This window comes from Triturus cristatus, chromosome 9 (genome assembly GCF_964204655.1).
Source record: "Triturus cristatus chromosome 9, aTriCri1.1, whole genome shotgun sequence".
NCBI lineage: Eukaryota > Metazoa > Chordata > Amphibia > Caudata > Salamandridae > Triturus > Triturus cristatus.
This window is the reverse complement of record NC_140592.1, coordinates 934,281,909-934,306,314: the sequence shown is the minus strand read 5'-3', so window position 1 is coordinate 934,306,314 and position 24,406 is coordinate 934,281,909. Positions and strand designations below refer to the sequence as shown.

Genomic DNA, 24,406 nt, shown 5'->3' with positions numbered 1-24,406 from the left:
CAAGTTCCTGATTGCTGTTGGTTAGAAACCTAGAAGTAAATGAAAGTCATCATGATGATGTGGCTGGTCATCTTTTTATGTGAAGTGAGGTGGTGATGGAGAGTGGGGCAGATAAGACACATTGGGCCATATTACCAGTTTGGCAGTCCTGCTGTCAGCCTGCCACCACCGCAGCGACAGGAGGACCGCCAAGCCCGTAGTGTGCCTGCCCGCTGGATTACGATTGTAATCCATGGCCGGCCGGTGGTGCTGCAGTGGAATGTAGGAGAGCCTAACATGCAGCCTCCCGCCGTGACAGCGCATGCAGCACGTTCCTGCATGGTTTGGGGTGCATGCCACACCGTGCAGGAATGAGGGTGCAATTAAAGTAGGGCACAACATGGACCCCCCCCCCCCGCATGCACCCCAGGCCCAGAAACAGCAGGGGGTCATGTTAGGGTCCCCTGAGTTGCCTCTCTTTTCATGGTGGGATCACCTCAGTGAAAAGGGCGGTGAAAAGGCAAAACTTAAAATGATCGGCGGTGCAAGCAGGGGCACCCCTAGCATATTCAGGCTGGTTTCAGACCGCCAACTTAATGGGGTTCTTGATCCCGGTGGAACTGGTGATCCTGTGGCAGTCCAAATGCCACACTCAGAATGCTGAAGGCGCACCGGTAGTGTGACGGTGATCAGAGTGCCACCACGAGCGCAATGGTCCTGAGGCCCACCATACTCGTAATAAGGCCTATAGTGTTAATGCCATGTGCTTGATGAGGAGTGAGATGTGAATATCCAGCTTACATGCACCACACTCCTCTGAGGTACTTGGTCAGGTGGCTGACATTCTGTTACTGTTAAATCTGCAAGTATTGGCCATATTTTATTCAGGTGGTTGGTTTCACATGTTAATATTTGAGATATCATTGTAAATGGTGGTATTTTGTAGGGGGGTCTGTTTTCAATGGACATCTGAGGGTTATCTGTACAGCAAGTGAAATTGGAGTATACATTAATAAAACAAAAGTTAATATCTGATAGTCCATTTGATTTTTGACTTATAATGCAAACTCTGAATGTAACTTCAAGTAATTTATGTTCATAGACTTAGCATTGGTTGGATTTCACTGATTTAGGAATTTGGAGATCGATGAAACTTGCACTCGTTTTGTCCCTGACACATTATCAGTGTCAGAATGAAAAAAGTGGAGTGAAAGAGGTGACTCAATCAGTGGAGCTAAAAGAGCAACAGGTCAATGATAATAATACACATAGCAATGAATAATAGCCTACCACAACAGATCATGAAATTTCCCTTTTGGCAAAAACATTTTTGGATGGTCCATAGCTTCTGAACGTTTGCATACTTCTGCTTGTTTAGGCTCGATCAGCACAGCAAAGCAGACCAGTCTTCTTGTTTTTTAATTTTCATGACCATAAATGTAAAATAATAACAGGAAACTTAAATGAAAAGCAGACAAAATGTTTTGGTGAAGGAGGAGAAGGAGTTGAGTCCCTCTTGCAAACTTCCAAGTACTAAAGTCCCTATTAGCGGAGCTTCTTGCATGCGTATATCTGAAAGCCCGGCATCTTAAGCAGGAATACTTCTGAAAAATAGCCCGCTAGAACCGTCCTCTACATTCTTAGTGTAAATGGTGAGATAGGCTCCTAGGCAAATGGGTCTGCCCAGTTCTGCTAAGTTAGGGCAAGGCCAAGATGTGCAATTATCTCCTCAGTATTTTATTTTATGCTATTTGGTTGTTTAGAAAAGGGCTGAAAACCAGGATGCAGTGGACTCAGAGAAGTTTGTGTAGGGGTATAAGAGGGAGAGTGAGATGAAATCTGGAGGGTAGAAGGCAAACAACCAGCGAGTGAGGGCAGAATGCAAACAGCCAGTGAGTGAAAGGAAAGTGTCTGATAATATGAGCCATCAACCAAATGCCAAGAAATGATGGTAAAGCCTTAGATTGTTCAGCAGCATCTTTTGAAGCCTAGACTATTGAGGGAATAACTGATCTTAGACATCTGACCAATAGGAAAAATTGGTCAGGTAGCAGTGGGCAGATGGGTAGTTTAAGTGTGGTATGATATCAACTAGAGTTCATAAGGACTTTCTGAATGTAAGAATGTAATTTTCAAGTCTGAGATGCAACAGAAGTTATTTCCACATGGAGTAGCCTTGTATTTGAATAGATTTCAGCCATATTTCTCATAACGCGTACATATTGATTGGTTGACCGTTGGCTTCTAGTAACAAAGTAAGGGATGAACTTGCTAGATAGAAAATCCAGTGCCCGACCACGAAGCATTGTCAGAGCTAAAGGTTTTTAAGCATAATCTTTCCTTAACATGGAGCTACAAGAAGAATGTCATTGCTGGTGTAATTTAGTTATGGAGTTTTAGACCAAAAAGGAGGTGGGCTGACTGATTCTGACTTCCCTGCATTTTGCAAGTAATTTGTTTTTTAGAGGGCTGGAGTGGAGGCTGTTGCAATAGTCTAGACCGTAAATAGCCACACAAGTGCTGGAGTGTTATCTGAGGTACGTGGAGGAATGGTTCAGCCTCTTGGAGTTTGCTTTGGTGATAGAAGACTGATTTACTTGAGTTTAAGACATTGTTGTCAAACAATGCACTTTGGTTGCAGATGTATTGCACTGGTGATAAAGAATAGTGAAAAGGAACCAGTGACTGGGACCATAATATGGGTAGATGATTTGAATTGACAGGGTTCGTAAGCAGAACTCTTTAGGTTCCAAGAGTCATTTTGTAGCTGAAGATCAAGTCATTTCTCCATGCTTGGTAGCTAATTTAGAAGGTGTCTTTAATGGTGGTTAGTGGTGCCATGCAGACATTTAAAAGGGTTGGTTAAAAAGCTGAGCCTTAGAGTAATCTCTAAAGAGAGGAAAGGGTTTGGCTCTACTTGTTCGGTGCAGATTAGAGAAAAAGAGGAAAGCCATGACAAGGCAGTTCCACTAATGTTGGTTGAACCTGCAAGTCTGTCAAGTAGCAACTAATGTATATTATTTCAACTGCAGTTGAGAGCTTCAATAAAATGAGGGCGCAGAGAGAGTCATGTTCACAGGGCCCCAGTGATTGAGGTCTTTGTATCTAATATTCAGTAGTGTTTTCTTCATTCTGCGCTGATTTCTGAAGCCCAACTTGGTATCAATTAGTGCACCGTTGGTTTCAGGTGAGAGGACATTTAATGGTTGACAACAGTTTGAAGTGCCAATGCAAACACAGGGAGGTCAACAAATTGGTCTTTAACAATGAACAGTGCAAATATCAGCAGATGGTTTCTCTTTCCCTAAGATTACAGTATGACTCTGCAGCCCCAGCCTATCCTACCTGAAGAACACATAACGTCCCAATTTAGCCCAGGTTATGGTATAAAATATAGAGGCTTATTCATAAGAACACATCAGGGCAAATAACTTTCTATCTTTCCTAAGGGTCCCTCCTTTATTCTGACCCTAGGTAATCAGCTGACCTAACTAACTCAAAATTTGTAATGATTGACGCAGTTTGTCCATTGTGTAATTAGTATGCAACTTGATGTAACCCTATGATCTATGTAATCACCATTGTATGAATGGTCAATCTGTTTGTGAGGTACAGCCCTCTTATACCATCGGGTCATGTGCACACTTTATAAAACTCTCAAATAAATACATTCAAATGATAGCAAGTTTGAGGGCCTGGGGATAGTTCCTGTGGTCAGATTGGAATTCATGGATGGTTGCTGTAAATGTTATTAGTTCTATGTTGAAAAGTTTGATTTTCTAGATATCTCAAGGTGGGGAAGATTTGTTTTAAAAGAGGCTTAGATTTTGGTTATGTACAATTCCTTGACAGTGGTGAATTCACAAAGTGGGTTTGGTAGGTAGATTATGGTAGGTCTGGCTTATTGGTTAGTGGGGCATAGATAGATTTGTAGTGGTGAACCCTTTCTACAAGTCTAGCCTGAGGAATTCATTTGGACAACTGGGTTCTGCATATTATTACTCAGGATGTGCAATCAAAATATCATCCCTACCTCTGGGCCCCACAAGACCAAATGGCCTCAAGGTATAGAAGAGTACCTCCCTATACTCGAGAAGATCCAATTGTTGCACTTAACAATTTTTCCAGTACCAACCCAGGATGAAGACAGAGGGTCGAGTACAGGTGTTTTTGCCCTAAAGGTCTCCAGAGAGTACAAACTGAGTATGAATGCTATGAGCCTCTACAGGCTGTGTTCGCCATGCACTTTGGGATAAGAGGGTCCATCTGGTTCTGAACATTGTTTGAGTTTGGATGCTTCTTCCCTTTCCTCAATTTCTAGGTTGCATATTCTCATTACCCTAGCAGGCCAACTCATCAGTAAATTCTGCTTCATGTATATGGGTCCGATTAGCAGCTCAGGGCATACCAATTTAGATTCAACCATCTTTTCAAGTGTTCTCAGAGGTTGTGGGTCCTGTGGAAGAGGACATTTGTCAAAGGGAGATCACTTCCAAACTACACCTATGCACTTGGCATTTTCATGCTTCTTTAGGGATCAAATACAGAGAGGCTCAGTGATGGATGGTGAGGTTCAGAGCAGTCACAGCTCCTACTGAGTCAGGATAAAGTCCCACGTAGTCTCAACACAAATACTAGGCTGCTTTGGGCATGGACAAGACTCACCGATTCCAGCTGCCTGCAACAGAGCAGTCATGCTGAGGTCCTAGAATTACCAGGTTTTGTTGAGGACTCTACTTTGGCCAAATTCCAGCTTCAGGTTCTTTTGCTTGTCCCCTTTTCTGTTGATTGTCACTGGTGAAAGACCATGCCTGGGGCCATAGAGATATCACTGATTAAAAGCACTGGGGATCCACTTGCAGAGCTTGGTCAAGCTGATTTCAGTTACATTCTTGATCTGGAATGGTGGCTACCTCTGTCAATCCTAAAACTAAGTGTTTCTCTCTGTCCCTGTGCCAGTAATTCTTTACAACAATACAGCATCATTGGTTAGGAGTCAATACTTTTATCTTTGGCTCATGCAGATAGAAGTCTCTGCCAGTTGAAGGGCAATGGCAGCAATATGTGATACACTTCTCTACTGTTCTCCATCCTTGTTGGATTTTGCAGTGGCGGATTGGATCGACAACACAATGAGCAGAATCCACTTCAGAAAAATAACCATGTCTAGGCACTTCCTAATTGCATCCCTGCCCTTTCACGTGGGTACATGAGCAGAAGCTAATTACGGTTTTAACTGGTGAGGCATATAAAGATATGAATATAGTCAGATAACTTTTTTCTCTATTTCGTCTCTGGAGTTCCAGATTTTAGGATTAGAGAAGTGGCAAGTTGAATGCTCATCTAGATCCTTTGCAACTGAACTTCCATATAAGTGCTCTGTTTGTCCGTATGACATCTGTTCAAAGTTGGGGTGAGTCTAATTAACCCTTAATGCTTCATTAAGTAAAAATCCAAAGGAAAAACCTTTTATTGGTCTCTCCCTTACTTATCAGTTGTCTTGGCTGTTAACAGGCTGAAACAGGTTGGCAACGTATGTAGGGTCATAGGATCATTATGTCCTTGAGAAACCCTGTCTTTGGTTTCTAATATCCACTGCCACTCCATATTAAAGGGATACCTGGAGTATCGGGAGGATTTTTAATCTTTAACCCCACTTGCCTATTCTCTAAAGTGCTCCCTTGAATACGGTTGAGCCCACCCTGACCTTTAGAAGTCAGGTTGAACCTGATGATGAAGCATGACACTACTCAAGTGTGTGAGGGTTACTATATAAATAGGAATTGCTACCATTCATGCCAGAAACACCTTATGAGACTTCCTGATTAGAGGACAGTGCCAAGCCGATAGCTCTCTTTGGTGGGATACTTTTTTGGATGGTTATTGTTAAGTTGGGAGGACATATCCCCCGTTCTGTTTCTCTTCCAATACTGTTGAAGACCCTCTCCACCCTTCCGGCCTCTGGCCATTATACTGTAGTATTACTCAAACCACATTCCTCTTTTCATCATGTTCAAGAAATTCATTTTCACTTTTCTTTTCCTTCCTTTGATGCTGATGTCCTTCTCAGTTTCCTGAATGTTACTAGCAGTGGTCTGTACGCTTCTTCCACTCTGACTATATCTCACACATTCCTGAAGTGAGTGTAGGAACATATCTACTGACTAGACTTGAGACATGAATGCTTCATGGCCTGGAGATGGATAGCTGGAGACCATCACTGTCAGATTTGTGTGTGGCTGCCACTGGGAACATCATCCAGGTGTCATACACACCATAGGCAGAACTTAGGGGAAATGTGTAAGCAGACATTGGGTTTTCAGTACGCTCACCTGTCCTACTTGTATGAATTATTTAGTAAACTCTTCAATGTTTTGATTCTGTGAATTCTATCATTTACAATAGAAGCCTTTTTCCATTTGGATCAACTGATACTCTGATCAAGCCATTAGGGAGTTGCTTGGGTAATAGATGGGGATGTCGAGGTAATGCTTGGATTAATTACCAGTGAAATTCATTTTATTAAAGTTTTCCGTCCTTTTCCCAGCCTTTATGATGAAGTGGCCAGTGATCTAGACTTTCTGTAGATATTCAGAAAGTGGGAGTGATTGCACTTAAGGGCTCATTTGGTAGGAAAATGTAGAAGTTAAAGGAGCAACGGTTCTTGCAGCATTAAAAGGGACATTTGCTTGAGAGGTGACATAGCGGGTCATATCATGAGCACAGGACTGGGACTATAAAGGGAATATCAGAGCAATGAAGATTGTCACACAGTAATTTAACCATTACTACCATTAGGACTTTTCATTTTGTAACTTAATTTGTGGATTAGTACTTTTTTATTTTGTAATTTAAACCACAAGAAGAAGAACTAAAGGCCTGATTTAGAGTTTGGCATTGGGATACTACTTCAAAAAGGTGACGGATATTCTGTCCACCTTATTACAAGTGCATCATATGCCATGGCACTTTTAATGTGGTAGCTGGGATGTCCGTCACATTTGTAGCAGAGTATCCCATGCACCAAACTCTAAATTAGATCCCAGCTGTAAAACAGCACTCCATCTGTGATGAGATACTTTTGAATTTAACAAAGTTACTATTGTGGTGATGCAGCATTGGCACTAATTCGGAACTTCAGCCTACTAACGGTACATATATTAGATGCTAGATATAAAACTTCAGTCTGATGATTGTCATGCAAGGTTCACCTTCTAACATGACTGCCACCCGGTATTTGTGCCAAGGATTTTTGGATGTTATTCTTGCATCCAGGGCAGGGTCTTACGGATGTATCAGAAAATTGCGATGAGAATGTCATGCAGTTGGTGCACAGGAAACATAGTGCAAAATCTTTAAGTGTAATTTCCCATTAATAGTTCCTCATGAACAGGTTTCAGTGCAGTTCTAAAACACATGCTCAACTAAAATTATGGTTATTTCACAATTTCTTTTTCCTTTTTCTCCACGTAGGCTCTCTACATGTTCTATGCCTTGGCGATAGTGTGCGATGAATATTTTGTGCCATCCTTAGTAAAGCTTTGTGAGGTATGTGATGACACGTTTACTGATTTCAGCTCCTTTTTTTGTAATCCTATATTCGACAGCTAAAAAATATGAAACAGTTACCTATGTTAAAAAAACTGTTTGGTTAATTACCAGTAATCTCATTACTCCGAATGGCCTTCTCTTGTACCCATACTTCTTCATGAGGTGTCTAATCTTCTATCTAGGCACCATGTGCTGCAGCTAGAGCCAATCAAAAAGCAAACCCTGCCCTCCATCACCCTTAAAACCCCTCCCACTACACAGGAAATAAATAGGGAAGCAACTCAACTCAACACTTCCTGCATATTGTAAGCTATAAGGGAATTAATCGTGTGGAATGGAAACCTAGAGAGTTAGTGTCAATTATTGGTAAGAGAAAATGTTTTTCAGAATTATATAAATTGCCAGTAAGTAACAAATCATTACCCCCTGAACCAATTTCCTTGTACCACTGCTTACTTTATAAGGGTATATCAGAGCAACATTCAAAACCTGAAGAATGACAAAAACTCCAAATTGTTGCACATTCAAATTTCAATGCAAAACTAAGAGTAAACAATCCTCAGGATATAGTGGCTGGTAATGCTCTGGAACCAAACTCCATGGATATTCCCATATCCAATCTATAACATGAGGCAAAAGTGGACGGTGTACCCCAGGTGGCTGCTTTAAATATATCCAAAATGGAAGCCCCACAAGTGTCTGCCAAGGAAGCAGCCATGTCTTGAATGGGCATGCTGGCACCTTGCCTCATAAATCTATGTCCTTTGAAGCATAGGCCATGTTCATAAGAGTTTTTATCCACTTACTCTAAGTCAGGGTTAAAGCCTTCTGTGCATATTAAAATATACCAAAATTAAAATATGTCACACTATCTACAGTCTTGTGACCTCGACTTACAGATCTGCAGTGTCCTCAACACATCCACTGTGTTTAAAGCAGTAGCGGCTCCTGGAGGGAGTGCTGCGGTGCGGTGGGGCAAGGCGGGGGAGAGGAGGGTGGTTGGTAGTAAACTACGGATTAAGGCCGAACGGAGTTCAGTAACTAAATAAATAAATAAAACGCATTCCATTGCGCGCTGCATCGCCAATTTGGCGTTGCAGCACGTGCAATGCCCCGCCCCACCGCCTCGCTACTGGTTTAAAGTTTTCTTCACAGGAATTATAGATCATGGAAAAGAGGAAGAAAAAATATTTCTTGTTCCTCATGGAAAGAAGACATAACTTTAGGATAGAAACCTGATCCTAATCTAAGAATCAGTCTATCTGAAAAAATCCTCAAATAGTGGGGTTTAATAGACAACAAACCCAACTCACCTCATCTATGGGCTGATGTTTTGGATGCCAAAAAAACACCTTAAAGGGCAAATGTTTGTAGTCAACCTCCACCAAAGGCTCAAAAGGATGAGACTGTGAAACTTTAAATACTAAAGGTGGATCTCAAGAAGGACCTGATTATTTTATAAATGGTCTCAGCAAAGAAAAATCAGTTGAAACCCTACTAACCAAGAAATCCACATCCAGAATACTCCAAGGAGCTCTTGCTGTCCTTATCGCTGTCCATTGAACCTTTAAAGTATTGAGTCGTGGCCAGACCTTTATCAAACACATCTTGAAATAATTGTAAGATCCACTTAGACTCTCAGTTAGGACTTTGAAGAGTTGTCTTTGATGAAGAATGGATAAGACTGTGGACAAGTAAGGGTAGATTAAGATTATTTTGCTGTTAAGAATAGCCACAGTGAGTGGCAACACATTTGTAAAAACCGTCAGAGAGAACCTTAGTAAGAAGGGAAGCACCTGGATTGCAAGTGATGACCCTACACACAAAATCTAATGAGTCTTTAGTGTGGGGGATATAGGGGGAAGGTTAGGTAGGCGTCCTTTAAATCCAACGCTTTCATCTATTCCCATTTACCAGAGGGATTATGGATTGCAAATCTCTGTCTTAAAATGGATCTTTTTCATGAACATTTTAAAATTTTCAGATTGATTGTCAGTCTCTATTTTCCTGAAGATGTTTTATCCAGGAAAACCATGGAATAAAATATTTTTCCTTTTGGATTTTCCATAGCTTTACAAATTGCATTTTTTATCAACAGTTCGGAATTGTAGTGAGTCAGAGACAAACTCTTCACTGGATCTCTCAAGTGCATGTGATGCTTCTTGTCCAGAAAATCCCCTCTTTCCAGTAAATGCAGAACCCTTGCAATGGAACATCTGCTTGCCATTTTAGTAAGAAAAGGAGAGAGATGCCCTCCATCAGTACACTTAGTATAGTCAGAAACACTGCCTGGGCTGTGGTTGAGGAGGAGTTTAGAGTTTTTATCCATAAAAGAAAAGGGTTGATTAGGCTTGTTCTTCTCGGCCTGAAATTGAAACCCCCTCTGATAGCTTCTCCTTGAGGCTCTTCAAGGAGGATCTGGCTTGGTTTGAGATATAAACACCTGTGCGTGCTTCTGATTCTTGAAAGCCCTGAGTAAAATATCTTTCAACTGGTTTCCAAACAATTTACTACCAGGAAAGGTCAGCTCATATGGAGGAGCCCCACCTTCTGAGCCCCTTTTGCCTTCCAATGTCAAAGATAAATCTTGTGTTGGGCCTCAACATTTGACATAATAGAGAATATTAAAGCTTTCAAAATTACACAGAAAACATCTGATAGAAATTGTGCTTATATCTCCATATTTTCAAATAAATTAGTTGTTGTTGTAATACTTTATTCGATAGCAAGGTATCATAAAAGTGAATACAAATACATCATAAATCGAATTAATTTCACTAACTACAATTTTATCATAATTTAATAAAATTTGCTAAAAGCAGTAAACAACACAATAAAAAGGAACATTTAAAATAAGTTTTCCTAAAATTCATAATTATGAATAAAAAAGGACAACAAGCCCGGGGAGCTATAGTCAAGGCCAAAAGATGTTGATTAAAAAAGTGCTGATTCATAAAACGGCACAGTTACACATTTTAACAGTCTACCCAGTACTCAGTTGAACAAGCTTAGTTCGTATTTGCCACGCTTTCCCCAGAAATTTAGCAACCCCACAAATTACCATCGAGGATGTAGTGTCCGTTATCAGGATGCGAAGTGCCTCTGAGCACCGCCTTGTTCCCAATGTTCTACAAACTGGGCTTCACCATCTTTTCCTGGCCCCCCTGTATGCCCTACAGGCAAACAGGAAGTGGCCCAATGGTTCAGTTGGATTAGAGCACCCCGGACAACCTACTTGGTGGTACTTAAAATTATTCCAGCTGCTAGTAAAAACATTCAGGGGTAGCGACCCATACCTCATTTTAAGAAACAAAAATCTATCTCTTGGTATAGAGATAAAATCTAGAAACGATTCCAGCTTCGGTACTGGCTTATGGGTCAAAAATTGATCAGTTAGTGTACCCCACTTGGGGTTTCCCAAGTCCCTTGCTTCTATCCTCGCCCAGTACAATTTTTTGATGATGTCTTTCGGTGGGGGCTGCTGTAATAGCCATTCTTCTTTTAACCCCAGGTTAATTACCAGGTCCCTTAAGTTTTTCAGCCAAGGAATCACCCCAGAGCCATTTAGATCAATAAGTTCATCAAGAACTGCGGCATAGTTGCTAAGCTCTGGTGTCCTTCTAAGGCGAACCCAGAAAAGTAAAGGCCGAAAGCCAAGAATATCTTTGATTGAGCTTCGTCCCAGGTCATGAAGTAATGGTTTGATGGGGGTAGAGACTGGGAGACCCACTAACTCTCTCATAAATTTATGCTCCGCTGTAACTAAGTCAGTGACTCTTTCAAATCCCCTCAGTTCAGAGCCATAGGTTGCAGCGGATAATGCCTTACCCTCATAAACTGCTAAAACAGGGCTAATGGGTTTACTTGAGGTCAAACGATGATCTCTAGCAATTGCTCCTGTCACTCTCTTAAAATTTAGCAGCATCTTAGCGATGTGTGAATCCCACTTCATTTTGCAGTTTATCTTCACCCCTAGGTAGTCAAATGCATCAACTTCTTCCAATAAAGTGCCATTTAGTGCAATGTTGATTTTCTTAGATTTTTTGTTTTTAGAGAGAACCATCAATTTGGTTTTGGTAGTGTTAACTGTAAGACCACGATCATCACAAAAGGCACTAAACCTATCAAGTAGTTTCTGGAGACCAGAGGGAGTTTTGGACATAAGGAGGGTGTCATCTGCGAAAAGGAGGGTGGGTATTTTTTCCCCTGCCAGGGCGGGGGCATCCGCTGGGTCCTCCCTCAAATGGTCTGCCACCCCATTTATAAAGAGGGAGAACAAAGTCGGGCCATCACACAACCCTGGCGAACCCCCCTCTGCACAGGTATTCTCTCTGTCAACTGTCCTTTATTCCCCCTTCTGATTCTCGCATAAGTGCCATCATGCAGTCTTTTAATAAGTTCCAGAAGATATCGCGAAAAGCCCATATCGTGCAATACCTGCCACAATTTGACCCGGGGAACAAGATCAAAAGCGGTTTTGAGGTCAATGAAGGCCAAATACAGGGACACCTTACTAATTAAAACGGTCTTCCAGTAAGTGGCTGTAAATCTAAATACTTGGTCCATGGTACCTATTTTCTATCTTAAACCCGATTGTAAATGTGTTAAAAAGTTCCCCTCTTCTAGCCAAGTCCCCATTCTGGAGATAAGAACCCTGCCAACCACCTTTTGAATAACATCAATTAGACTTATTGGTCTGTAGTTGGCAGGGTCCTCTCTCGCCCCCTTCTTGTGAATTGTGACTACCTCCACTCCTTTCCAAGAATCTGGAACTGCATGGCCCTTTAACAATAAATTCATTAAATGGAGGATGAAGTTTGCCCATACTATGGGATCATGAAGAATTAAATCTCCTGGCAGCCCATCCGGGCCTGCAGCCTTCCCACGTGCTATACTTTCAATAGCTGTCTGTACCTCCAAAAGTGTAAAAAAATCAATTGGTTCAGGCTGCATAACTATTGATTTGTGGTCTAAACAGACAGTCAAGGATTGTTCGGACCCTACCTCACTGCAATAAAGATTTGAAAAATGCATAAACCATTGTTGCTCAGTTATATTATTAGGGATAGGATCTGAACCTCTTTTAGTTAATTGATTTATTAAGGTCCAGAAAGTACTAGAGTCTTTTAAAAAGGCCGCCCTCTTTAGTTCCTGCCAATGATCCTCCTCCCAAACCTGTTTGGCAGCTTCTATAGATTTTCTATATTCTTGTCTAGCCAGCCTTATGGCTACAGGATCTTTTTTCTGTAAGGCTGAAAAAATGGCCTTTCTCCGATCTCTACAATCTACATTAAACCATGGTTTACCTCTTTTAACTACTTGTTTTGTCCCACCCTTGGACCCCATTGTTTTAAAATGAGAGCCTATGCATTCTATACGTTCCTTATAGGAATTACTAAAGTCTGCACTATTCTCCTCGACAAGCATGGAATTAAACAGAGCAAATTCTGCTGCCTTAGAGGACACTTGGAGACCTATACCAAATAAAATATCCTCTTGTCATGACACTTTATGCCATTTAAGCCTTCTATTACAATTGGTCGGGATAACTGCTTTTGAAACTAGATGAACGTTTGTAATATTTTCCCTTACTTGCCATCTAATGTCTGCACAAAGTGGGTTGTGATCACTATCTGGCATCTGCTTAACCTTCATGTCAACCACATACCCCCATGAATTTATATCTAGGATGATATAATCAATGCGTGATGGGCCATTTAATCTATTAAAGGTCATATCCCCATGGGGGTCAGAAATAGTTCTCCCATTTAGTGCCCGAAGATTAAATTCCATAGGAAGGGCAGTGATCTGCAATGCCCTCACCGTCCACCTCTTAATGGGGCTCAGATTTAAAATAGGAATAGAGTATTTTACATCTTCCTCATGGGTCCCTAAAAGATCTTCCTCACTTAAAGGTTCATATGTGCAGTTTAGATCACCTCCCAAAAAAATATTGGAGAGTGGGGGGATACCTGCTAGGGCCCTTTCCAAGGAGAAGATAGTAACAGAATTTTGGTTAGACGGACCTCCTCTTGCGTACACATTAAAAAGGTCAACTCTGGTGCCATTCAATGGCCCCTTAAAGGATAAGTGAAGAATATCTTCTGAGTTGGCATTGTGGTCTTTAATATCCAAATTCAGTTCTATCTTAACCCAAATGTGTAGTCCCCCCGAAGGGCGTCCCACACCTTGGGTTACGGCCGGTATATAGAAAGTGGAATAGCCAGACATGTACAGGGGTTCCAGGCTCCAAGTCTCCTGGAACATGCAGATCTCGTGTTTATTAATAAAACCATGCCAATCAGGGATTGCCAATTTCTTCTTAAGACCTGCAATGTTCCAGGAGAGAATATGAATTATACCAGACTTGCCCTCCCCTACCCGCCTTCCTCACTCGCAGACTGGTTTAGCCAGATCATACTAGGGGCGATAGGATGAGCATTCAATACCGTGGGGATATTCACCACAGGGTTATGCTCAGGGCCAAAAACTTGATAAGGACTATGATTGGCGGCTATTAGTCAGTCTGTTCTATTGAGACCTGAGTCATCGTCTACCTCTACAGTGGACCATAAGGGGAGACGCCTAATCTGGATACTAGAGTGATTGGGCGGGGAGGACCGAAACCCCAAATTCATCAATTCATCCGCCATAATTTGGGTGTTAAGTTAAATTTCAATACAGTCACTGTTGAAACTGTGTAGGGACAATCTCTTAACATTTACCAAGTCTTCTCTGATGATGGATCTGCAACCCCTAACATATCTAAGCCAATGAATGGCTTTATTATGTAAGGATTCCCTGGATTCAAAACCTTGTTTATTGTTCATTTTAGGGACGCCAGTCATATATACTATGTTATTAGAACTTCTTTTGGTGTTGGACACAGATGAAAAAGTTGTCCTCCCCTTAATAAATCTGTCTCTTTCCATCCTCCCATTACTAGACGGTAGAACTATTGAGGTACCGGACTTATTACACAAATCTGCACCCTGCAATTTTATAGTGTCAGCGTATGATTTGGGGCAAGATTTAGTACTCAACGGTCTAATCTTTAGGCGCTCGTCCTCAGCTGGAGGCCTAGGGACGGGGGAAGATAATTGAGGTAATGGCGATGGTATTAGAGTGGAGCTGCCGGTGCGCAAAGTATTATTTATCACAGCTGCATTCCCTTTCTGGCATAATGTCACCAGCAATTTCCTAATATCCACCATATCCTGTTCAAGTTTCTCTAGCTTTAACAGGATAACCTTGGTGGAACTAAGACAATTTGAGCAGCCCGCAGATCATTCTACGTATGTAGCTGCCACATTTTCAACTAAGCCCCTCTTGGGCGCCTGCGCAATTACATGTAGAGCGTCACCTGTTTCCCCCTCCAGAATGGCATATTTATTACTACATGAGATTGTAATATCCCCTAGGCTTGACGGTGCAGTCCCCTTATCAATATTAATGTCTTCTGCAATCAATAACTCATCGTCTATGAGGCCCAATGGCCCAGGTGGAGCAGGCACAGAACTAATCTCTGGTTGGATATGCACTAGGCAAATAGGTAGAGATTGCGATATTTTTTGATATTTAAACATATCTGGAATCACCTTCCCTCTGTATTGGCCTGCCTCTTCTGTATCGAGGGTGGAAATCGCCTCATGGTGTGCTGTATTGTCTGCTAAGATAACTTCACAATCGTTGACAAGACTTTCAATACGAGACAGGGTACAATTAGAATTGGTAACGATAGCTTTTTTACTCTTTTTCCCTTTCTTTGTATTAGACTGCTGAGCCCCTCCTTCCATAGATTTCCTTTTGCCCATGGTTCCAAGGGTTATGCAGTCAGTGACTCTTAACACACGATGAACTGTCTTATAACATTCCTCCTGCTACATCTACAATACCTTTTACTCAAGATCTGACGTCCAGGCAAACTTGAGGATAACTTGAAACGGGCGTTAGAAAGTGAGCCCAGTCCAGTCTTTTCCGGGCTTAGACGGGCTTAGACGGGCCCGCCCTTGGCCCGGGCTTCGCCCGCGTGCGTCCCGCGACGCGGAGCGAGCCTGTGCTTTTGAAGCGCCTCCGGGCGCGCTGGTGGGCGGAAGTGGGCTGATGCCGCTAAGCTTCACGGGAGCTGTAGTCTACCCCCACTGCGGCCAGCGATGTTGTTTTGGCGGCAGGGGAGACTCACAGCATTGCCGCCCCGTGGACAGTAAGCTGCACCCGGGTGGGATCAGGTGGGATCAGGTTCCGTTTGTTCCGTTTACTGCCAAGGAAAAGTGCATTCCACCCTTCCTGAATGACTGAACTTAAAACCTATAAGTCCTTAACGAGATTGGGAAACAAGTTTCGAACCTGAATACCATTCTTAGGAGAGTTTAAAAACCTTGTCTTCATTAAGTGTTTTATTCATGAAGCAATTCCTGGCAGCAGCAAAGTAAATGAAGGCTCCTGGCAGCAAAAAGGTAAATGAAGATTTAATAAAAGGTTTGTTGAGGAGAAGGCAGTGGTTGAGGGGATAAATGAAAACTGTCAACCAAACGTAAAAAAGAGAAACTTTCCTTATTAAAAGCAGCTATCATTTATTTGAAGAAAACAGTCTCCATTTCAAAAAAGAATCCTGACATATTTAAAAAGTGATCGCAGACATGGTAGTCCGCTGTCCCTATCAGGCCACCAACCTTGTGACGGCATCCAATTTTAGTGAGTCACAATTTGCAACCTACCTCATGAATATTAATCAGGGTGGTCGTATCGTGACTCCCTACATTTTGGAATTTGGAGAACCAACCAATTAGTATTTAGGTTGGGTCTCAAAATTCTTTAAATTTAAAAACATTGGTGCCAATCTGCAGCCACTTTCTACAAATGGAGATTTCATACATCAGGCCTTAGATTTTTTCTGCTGGTGAGAATTCTCACAAGTAAATCCTAATGTTTCTTGAGAAAGGCAGGAAGAAAAAACTTAATATTTTGGCTATTTAGCTGGCCAATGGGTAAAATAGAGTTCTTTCACTGGCTGGCTAGCGCCATGCAGATAGCAGAGTAACGTCACTGTTAACCAGTCCGCTGGATAGATAGTTGAGATTCTGCACTGTTCGTCCGCTAGCCGTTTAACTAATAAGAAAACTTCACTATTTCTCCTGCTTTGGGTTAAATAACAGAGATTATACGACCAGCAACCATGCAAATTTCAAATAAACTGTACTCTTTACCTGGCTTGTGGCTAAATAGCAGACATAATGTACTGTTTGAACGGTGATGTAGAAAATAAAAAAGATATTCACTATTCACCTGACTAAATAGCAAGCATTATACACTGCTTGTCCAGTAGCTATACCAAGAAACGTCACTCTTTACCGAGCTGCTTGCAAAGTAGCAGACATTATGAACAGTTTGGCAAGTGGACATATAAATATCAAATAAACTTCAATATCTACCTGTCAGGTGCAAGATCCTCAGGAACAGTACCCTCAGAGGCCCACCTTTTCGGCAGCTCCGGCTCTGGGCCCGAGTACGATCTCGTTAGGAAAGCCCTCCAGACTACTCGGTTCCTGAGAGCCTTCCAAATGAATCGCATTCCGTGAGTCCGAACAACAGATTTCAATGTGTCCATATAGTGACGTACTCGGTTCGGTCAGACTCCCATTGAACTCAATGGAAGCCTGTCTACTGAACGCGTACACAGGCTCCCATTGCAAACAGGGGTGGGTGGGGAAAAGCGAGCACCCTGTGGCGGGCACCACATTGTACCTGCCACACTGTACAAGCATGGAAAGGGGGGACCCATGGGTACTCCCCTGTGACCGATTCGGAGGGCCCCAGATGAAGGAGGCCTCCAAGGCCCCCTGAAGTCCGATTCCCACAGCCATTTTGTCTTGGCAAAACCGAGATGGTACAGTTGTCAGAATCGGGCATCGTACTAGCTCTTTTGGAAGCTGGACCCATTGAGCTGAACAAATTGGCTCAGAATGAGTCGGACTGACTGATTCAGATTCGGAACTGATTTAGTCTGCATGGATGGCTTCCTCGCATCTTACTTGGTCATTCGGAAAGGGGGACGATTCAGTCGGAAACATACGCTCTGAATCAGATTTGCTTCTTCCGAATCTAGTTTGGAACCCTTCCGAACAACATCGTAATCAACCCCTCTGTATTGTTGTCACCAGAGTAGCGAGGCCATATGGGGGGATGGTATGTAGGGAAGGTACGCCTGGGAGGGAGACCTGTGGGAGAAATAGAGCTTCAACAAATAAGGCACAGCAAGAGCAAAGAATAATATGGCTAACTAAGTCAAAGCCCTCTAGGCATCCAAGCATACAAATAATAAGGCTCAAACTAAAATTTGGCAATGTCAATGAGCCAACACACATACACACACCCTAGATACTCAAATGATTGGTGAGTAACTAGCACAAAAGCATCCAGATAAAGTACAGGTCAATGCGTGTATAACTAGAACAAACGTAAGCGCTCTTGTAGGCCTGGGCAGAGTTTGCATAGCCATGATACGCAGAACTCTGCAAAATGCAAAGAAAACTCTGCAGTGCAACGCAGAGTTCTACAGGCGCTCAGAGATGCTCCCCGCACCCGTTCGCATGAAGCTTTCCATCGTACGCAACACAAAGTGTGCTCTTGTGGCAGAAATCGCACGTGAGCGGCACCATGTGGTTTGCATGGGAGCGGCCATCTTGTTTTTGACTCTGTTTATGGTGCTGGGGCCTACTTTTCCAATCCCTGCCAGTCTATTTAATCCTACCCTTCTTAAAGTTATCAACCCCTAATTTTTATTTATTACTTTACCCTGTGTCTTTGTGTTTTTGTATTTTACATTTTTATGAGTTTGTTTGTTATTGCGTGACTTTTGACCTTTTTGATTTTTCACTTTATTTTCTTCTTTTTTTCCTTCCTTCCTTCTTTTTCCTTTCTGTTTCTCCTCTATCCCCAACCCAGCCCCATGGCAGAGCAGGGAAGCAGCAGTTCCAGGACCCCAACAACCTCGCAGGGGCGTGGATGTAGCACCAGCTGCATATCTGGTGGTCGTCGGCAGCCCAAGATAGTGCAGCCTCGCGCTATTTATTCTGAGGTGGCGGTCGCTGCACTTGCTTTTTATGTGCAGCGTCACGTCCCCTCCACCCGAGCAGCAGGTGGCAGGCCTGGAAGTGGGAGAGGGCGCTCTGGGCTGTGCACAACAGCTTAAGCACCGGTGGACCGTCATCCTGGATAGCAACCAGGACCTGCTCGACCTGCTGGGTGTGGAGGGTGCGGGGTTCAGTGAGTAATAATCATTTCTTTGTTGTGCCATGCTAATATTTTGTTTCCCAAATAGCAAGCATGCTGCATGCTTACACTCAGGTAAGTGGTTCATGTTACAAATATTATGTGTTCATCATCTTGACAGGTGTTCAGCAGCGCTACCTAATCCAACTCATTGGCGCTCGCATGGGCTCATTATTTAAGAAGCCATGCAGAGACTTCTCTGTCCTGTCTTTAAGATAGTGGTATTTATTATTAGTGATTTAGCGCATTCTCTGTGCCTTTCTTATTAGTTGGTCATGCAGTCTCAACCCTCACCAATTTCCCAGGGATGTGTTGTATGCATGCATCCATGCATTGAAAAAATTGCAGACTGAGTTGGCCCGCCAAAGGGGATTGAGAGACTGAGAGAATGAGATGAAAAGCAAAGATCATTTTTTGCAATTTATTAGTAGTTTTCAAAATGTAGTTTTGTCAATTTGGAATAGAGTTCGGAAATTAGGACTAGGTCAACGATCCTAATAGAAGAGGAGATCTGATTTAGAAAAGTTAAATGTTCCTGCTTTTGCCTCTCCCTGTCAAAATATTTTTGGGGAGAGTAACTGTACCACTAACCTTTTTTTTATTTTACTTTTGGGGCAAGAGGGTTAACACTGAGGTGCTGGCAGATGAGGGAGCTGGAGGTTCCTCCATGAATGCTGCTGGAGATGGCTATGCTGGCCAGAGTAAGTCCTCCTGTTGTTGATATTATTGTTATTTCCCTAACTTTTACCGCTCCACAGTTAGAATTCTTTTTTTCCTTTTTACTGTGCCTGTCTCCTAATCTTTTTTCGACTCCTCTTCGATCTATCTGTTTCCTAAATTCTTCTTATCCTATTTACTTATTTTCTATATGTCAAGTTTCTGTACTTGACTTCAAACTATCTGTACTAATCTGTCTGTAGTTTTCTTCTGCTTTGTCAGTAAGCTTTCCCTCTCCTCTTATATATATTGTGAACTGGTGGTACTGTAAGACTCAGAGAACCCATTCATTTTAGGTCTGGTACTCTACTGTGAAGATTACATGCCCAATTAAGGTATTCTACGCAGGTTTGTTGAGAAGGCCTTCTTTTTTTTGCTCATGCTCAAACAGTTAAACGAGAGAGTGGCCATGGTCATGGTGGACCCCCCAATGTCGTGTATGTATGTATTATTATAGTATACCAGCAGTTAATGACCATACAGCATGGCTGGAAGTAGGAGGAGGGTGGCCCCATTGCCCCTTTGCCAATTATTGCACCCCTTTATTGCGCTTCAGTAACTCAGATTTATCATGGCTCTGCCCCTCCATTACAAAACGTTTTTGGCTGGCTTGACCATCTGGCTTTTCAAACATTGCCAACCAACAAAATGCCCAATGTGATGTTTTGAATTTTTTTATAGAACATACTCTAACCGAACTGAAGTGATGTTTTGTGGTTGTATTTTGCTTTAAGAAAATTGGGTGAGGTGTATCTGGCATCTAAAATATGTAATGTTTTTATCTAGCCACACAGACCACCAGCCTGGGGCTCCGACAACCCCAGCAGAGGCGACGCGGCAGCAGTGACTGAGGGGGAAGTCTCAGCAGCAGCAGGGACAGACAGTAGGAAGTCACATTGCTTCCTTGTTGATAAATAGTAATATATTCATTGCAAAGGTGTTTACTCGTGAACACCCCACTTTAGCAGATACAGTGTGAGTTGAGTAGTTATGTCCTCTTCTATCTGCAACTCAGCAGACAAAGTTTCATAAATTAACTTTAACAATAATGGGTTGATAGGAAAGGGAAAACAGGATGGAAGGAGAAAGGATGGGTGAAATGTATGTAATATGAGTGAAATAATGTGTGGGTGAAAGGATGCATATCGGTGGGTGATGATGATGGGAATCTGCTTGGCTGAGTGAAGGATGGATGAAAGGGAAAATATGTATATGGGTGAAAGGATGCTTGCCTGGGTGGGGTAAAAGTATGGGTGAAATGATGCCTGCCTGTGTGGGTGAAAGGAATGCTTGGATGGGTTAAAGGTTAAGCAGAATGGGTAAATGGATGAAAGGATGCATGTGTGGGTAAATGGATGTTGATGAAAGGTTATTGAGCTGTTTGGATGGATGGATTGATTGGATTTATATGAATGGATGGTTTTCTATGGTGAAAGAGTAGATGGGAGAATGTAAAGCTTAAATGGTGCATTTCAAAGCCAAGGATAAAGATTAAGAATACTAGAAGAACAATGCAATGATGAATAGATAATTGCTTGACTTATGTGGATGATATAGCTTGTTACGAATGTGCCAAAAATATATCCCGTTCCTTAATCCTTGTTCCGACCCCGCTAACCTGAAAACCAGGTACTGCGGAAACGGAGAATGTCCTACCACTCGCCTAGTGCTTTACCCTCCATGCTGATAAGGCTGACAATCTTGAGCGGGAAAACACAGAGGGAAGGGAGGTAAACAAGGAAACAAGGGTAGGATGTTTGGATCTCCAGAAACCAATTCCTGCTTGTAGGAGATAGAGTATCCAGGAGTACTCTGGGAGGCAGGGATTCAACAAAATTGTCTTATACTAAGAAAGAAGAACATAGAAAAATAATATAATCAAAAACACACCACATACTATCACATTTTACACTATATAATTACAAGTGTTGCTCACCTTTGACTAAGTGGACAATAATTCCCTAGGATGTCCAGTGCTTCTTGCACAAAACATAGAGGAAAAGTAAAATGTCCAGATCCTCCATAGAAGTAGTCTTTTGTGGAGTCCTTCCTTAGGATTTAGAAAAAACTGGATTTGGGAAAAAAAACACAATATGTGGAAAAACCCACCTTGTGAAATCAAAAGAATTAAAGGGAATAATATACCAATGTTTTAAAGGAATTAGGGAAAACAGTGCACTGACCCAGAAAGAACAGCACAAAGAAAAAACAGAAAGCGTCTGAAGACCAGTATTCCAGATGCAGATAAAGTACATTCTGACACTAGCTTATGTGTCATTGGCGTAGGGGAAGGGAAACTGGAAGTGCAACGTGAAGGCACCGTAGCAGGGAGAGAAAACAAGAAACATGGCCTGTAGGGTGCAGCGTCCAGAAAAAGGCTCTACGATTTCGAAGCCCATTGCAGCACCTGCCGTAAGATCATAGGAAATCCAAAGGATGAAGGAAGGAAACCAGGAGACCAGCAGAACTCTGGTAGTGAGTATCCTTCCGGGGTCACAAACCGGAAACGAAACCGAGCACTAAGGTCCGGGTGGGCAGTCCTTAAATACTCCCTGCCCTTGTTTTTTCAAGCTTATCTCGTATGTGCAGATAAAGATCCGCACAGCTGAATCTTATCAGAAAATGCCAAAATGGCACATAAGAGCACTCGTAATCTGAGTGTGAAACATAGATGATCACAGATTCCTGAAGATAAAAGACAGGAAATGAACCGGAGAAATATAGAAAAGGTAAGAAAACATGATTCATTTTTAAAAAAAAACTCCAAATACTATCCCGAGCCCTTAACAGGAAAATAGCAAAGTGAACCACTGTCAAAACAAAGGAAAATAAAAGCCTCATAAGGTGATTGATGCAGATGTGAGCTACGAGGTGTAACAATCCTTTCCCTGTACTGCAGTACATCACTTTTCCGACTATCTACTTGCGGCAGATAGAATGTCCGCAGGATTGATTTATTCTATACATGACGTGTACCGTTCATACTATTCATCTGCCTTGTAGTCAGAGTAAAATTGAAAGGCATTTTGGAGAAGAGCAGGGCCATTGGAATAAGATAATTGTCTATTACAGCTGCTCTAACTGGAGACTGCAAAGACTAGCAAAGTACGACTAACGACAAGTACAACTAGGGCGCCAGCTGAGGCATATCTTCGTTAATTAATTTAGTACAAAAAGTGAGAGAATACTTGTACTCCATAGTGCATAATGCCTTTCTCATTAATGAGAGGTAATTTATATTTATTTTTCGACACAAAGGGCCCGATTACAACTTTGGCGGTGCAGCTCCGGGTCCGCACCGCCAAAGCCGTTTTCCGACCACCTGCCGGATTAGGAGTTTCCTCCTGTCTGGTGGGCTGGCTTTTGGTGTTCCCACAGCTGTGCCTCAGAAAATGGGGACCGCAATGGGAAAACCAAAAACGTTCCTGCACGGCATGGACTGAAAAGTCCATATGTGCAGGAACTGGGGCGCATTTCACTAAGGAGGCACATGTTGTGCCCCTCATGTGCATCCTACGTGGAGGAGGCACAGGGGGCCTTCCAGGGCCCCATTTGTTTCCTCTCCGCCACGGTGTTTATGGAGGAGGAAACTCCATGTCAGTCTGTGGACCTCCAGACTCGTACTCAGACCCAAAGTGTCTGTTTAGTACTTTTTACTAGGAAATCCTATAAAGGGAAAAAAAGCAGCAGTTTTTTAAACTGGTGTGCTGCTGTGTTTATTTTGCTTTAAACCCTTTCAGACAGTTAGTGCATTTGTCATTTGCCTTTTAGTTTTATGAGAGGCATGTGCGGGTAATGGCTGTGACTCTAATCACATCAAATCAAACTGTTCTAGAAGACCATTAATGTACTGCTACTGTGCCACCCACTACATAGTTTTTTGCACAGAGCATTGTTTACAATTTGTCTTTTTCGTTTTAGCTACTCCAGTCTCCATCGTCAATCTCGCCAGGATGTAGCAGCCTGGCTGTGGCAGCAAAAGCTGTAGGAGATTAGGGCCAAGTAACAGCAGCAGGTGGCCCTGAAGGAGGAGGACGAGGAGGCAGATGCCCAGGGCCCCAGCCAGACCCCAGCACAACCACCTTTTTCTCAGTCTCAACATTGGCACCCCAGTCCGCTGGCAGCTGCCTGCCACCAATCATCATTCACTGCTCCCCCTACTCAGACTGAAATTTACTACACCGCGTCCTTTCGAGGCTGCCCTGGATGGAAGCCCAGAAAAATCAAATGGAGAGGCACCTCAAGAGCTCCTGAGCCTGGCTTGCCATACCTAGTAGTGCCCTCTGCCCCTTTTTTAACTTTTGTTTAGGTGGGTGGGACTTGGTTGTTATTGTGAGTGGAGAGGGTGGGGATGTGGAGTTGGGATTGGGGCTGTTATAGTTTGGACCACATTTTTTCCAGACAATGGACATTTAGGTTGGACAATGGTTGGGGATGGGGAGATTTCATTTGTTTGGGGAGAGGGGTGGGCCAGTTGTTGTAGTGGGTTGAAGGGATGGATTTTTTTATTGTTTGGGTTAAATAATAAATATTTATGTTTCGTTATTTATGCCTCAAATCTAGGTTTTTGAGGGTGTTTTACTTTTCACTGCTGCCTTTTAGTGAAACCTGTTTTTAAAATTTGACGATAGTTTATAACATCAATTAGGTATGTGCTATGCCTATGTGATACCCTTGTCTTACTACTCTCCTAGTCTCTGTAGTCTGCAACTATATTGACCACTAAGGGGGGAGAGGTTGCCATTGCCTAAATTGCCTGTAATAACTTAGTAGAACAACAAACCATAGATCTACTACAGAATAGGTGAAGCAAGGGCTGCAGGGTTTCCCAACGTACCATGGTGGTGGTAGTAATAGCAGGCTTGTGCACTAACAACAGTGAAGGAAT

The 24,406-nt window shown here is 42.5% G+C and overlaps 1 protein-coding gene across 4 annotated transcripts in view; it reads left to right on the top strand.

Moving 5' to 3' along the window:
* The window catches only part of LOC146799096 (sodium/potassium/calcium exchanger 4-like), a 937,744-nt gene that overhangs the window by 406,671 nt on the left and 506,667 nt on the right, over positions 1-24,406 (top strand). For all 4 annotated transcript variants that reach the window (XM_085628040.1, XM_085628039.1, XM_085628038.1 and 1 more), the window contains one exon: positions 7,453-7,527. In XM_085628040.1, the coding sequence (XP_085484166.1) occupies positions 7,453-7,527 (75 nt within the window). The remainder of the gene's footprint in view (positions 1-7,452; positions 7,528-24,406) is intronic.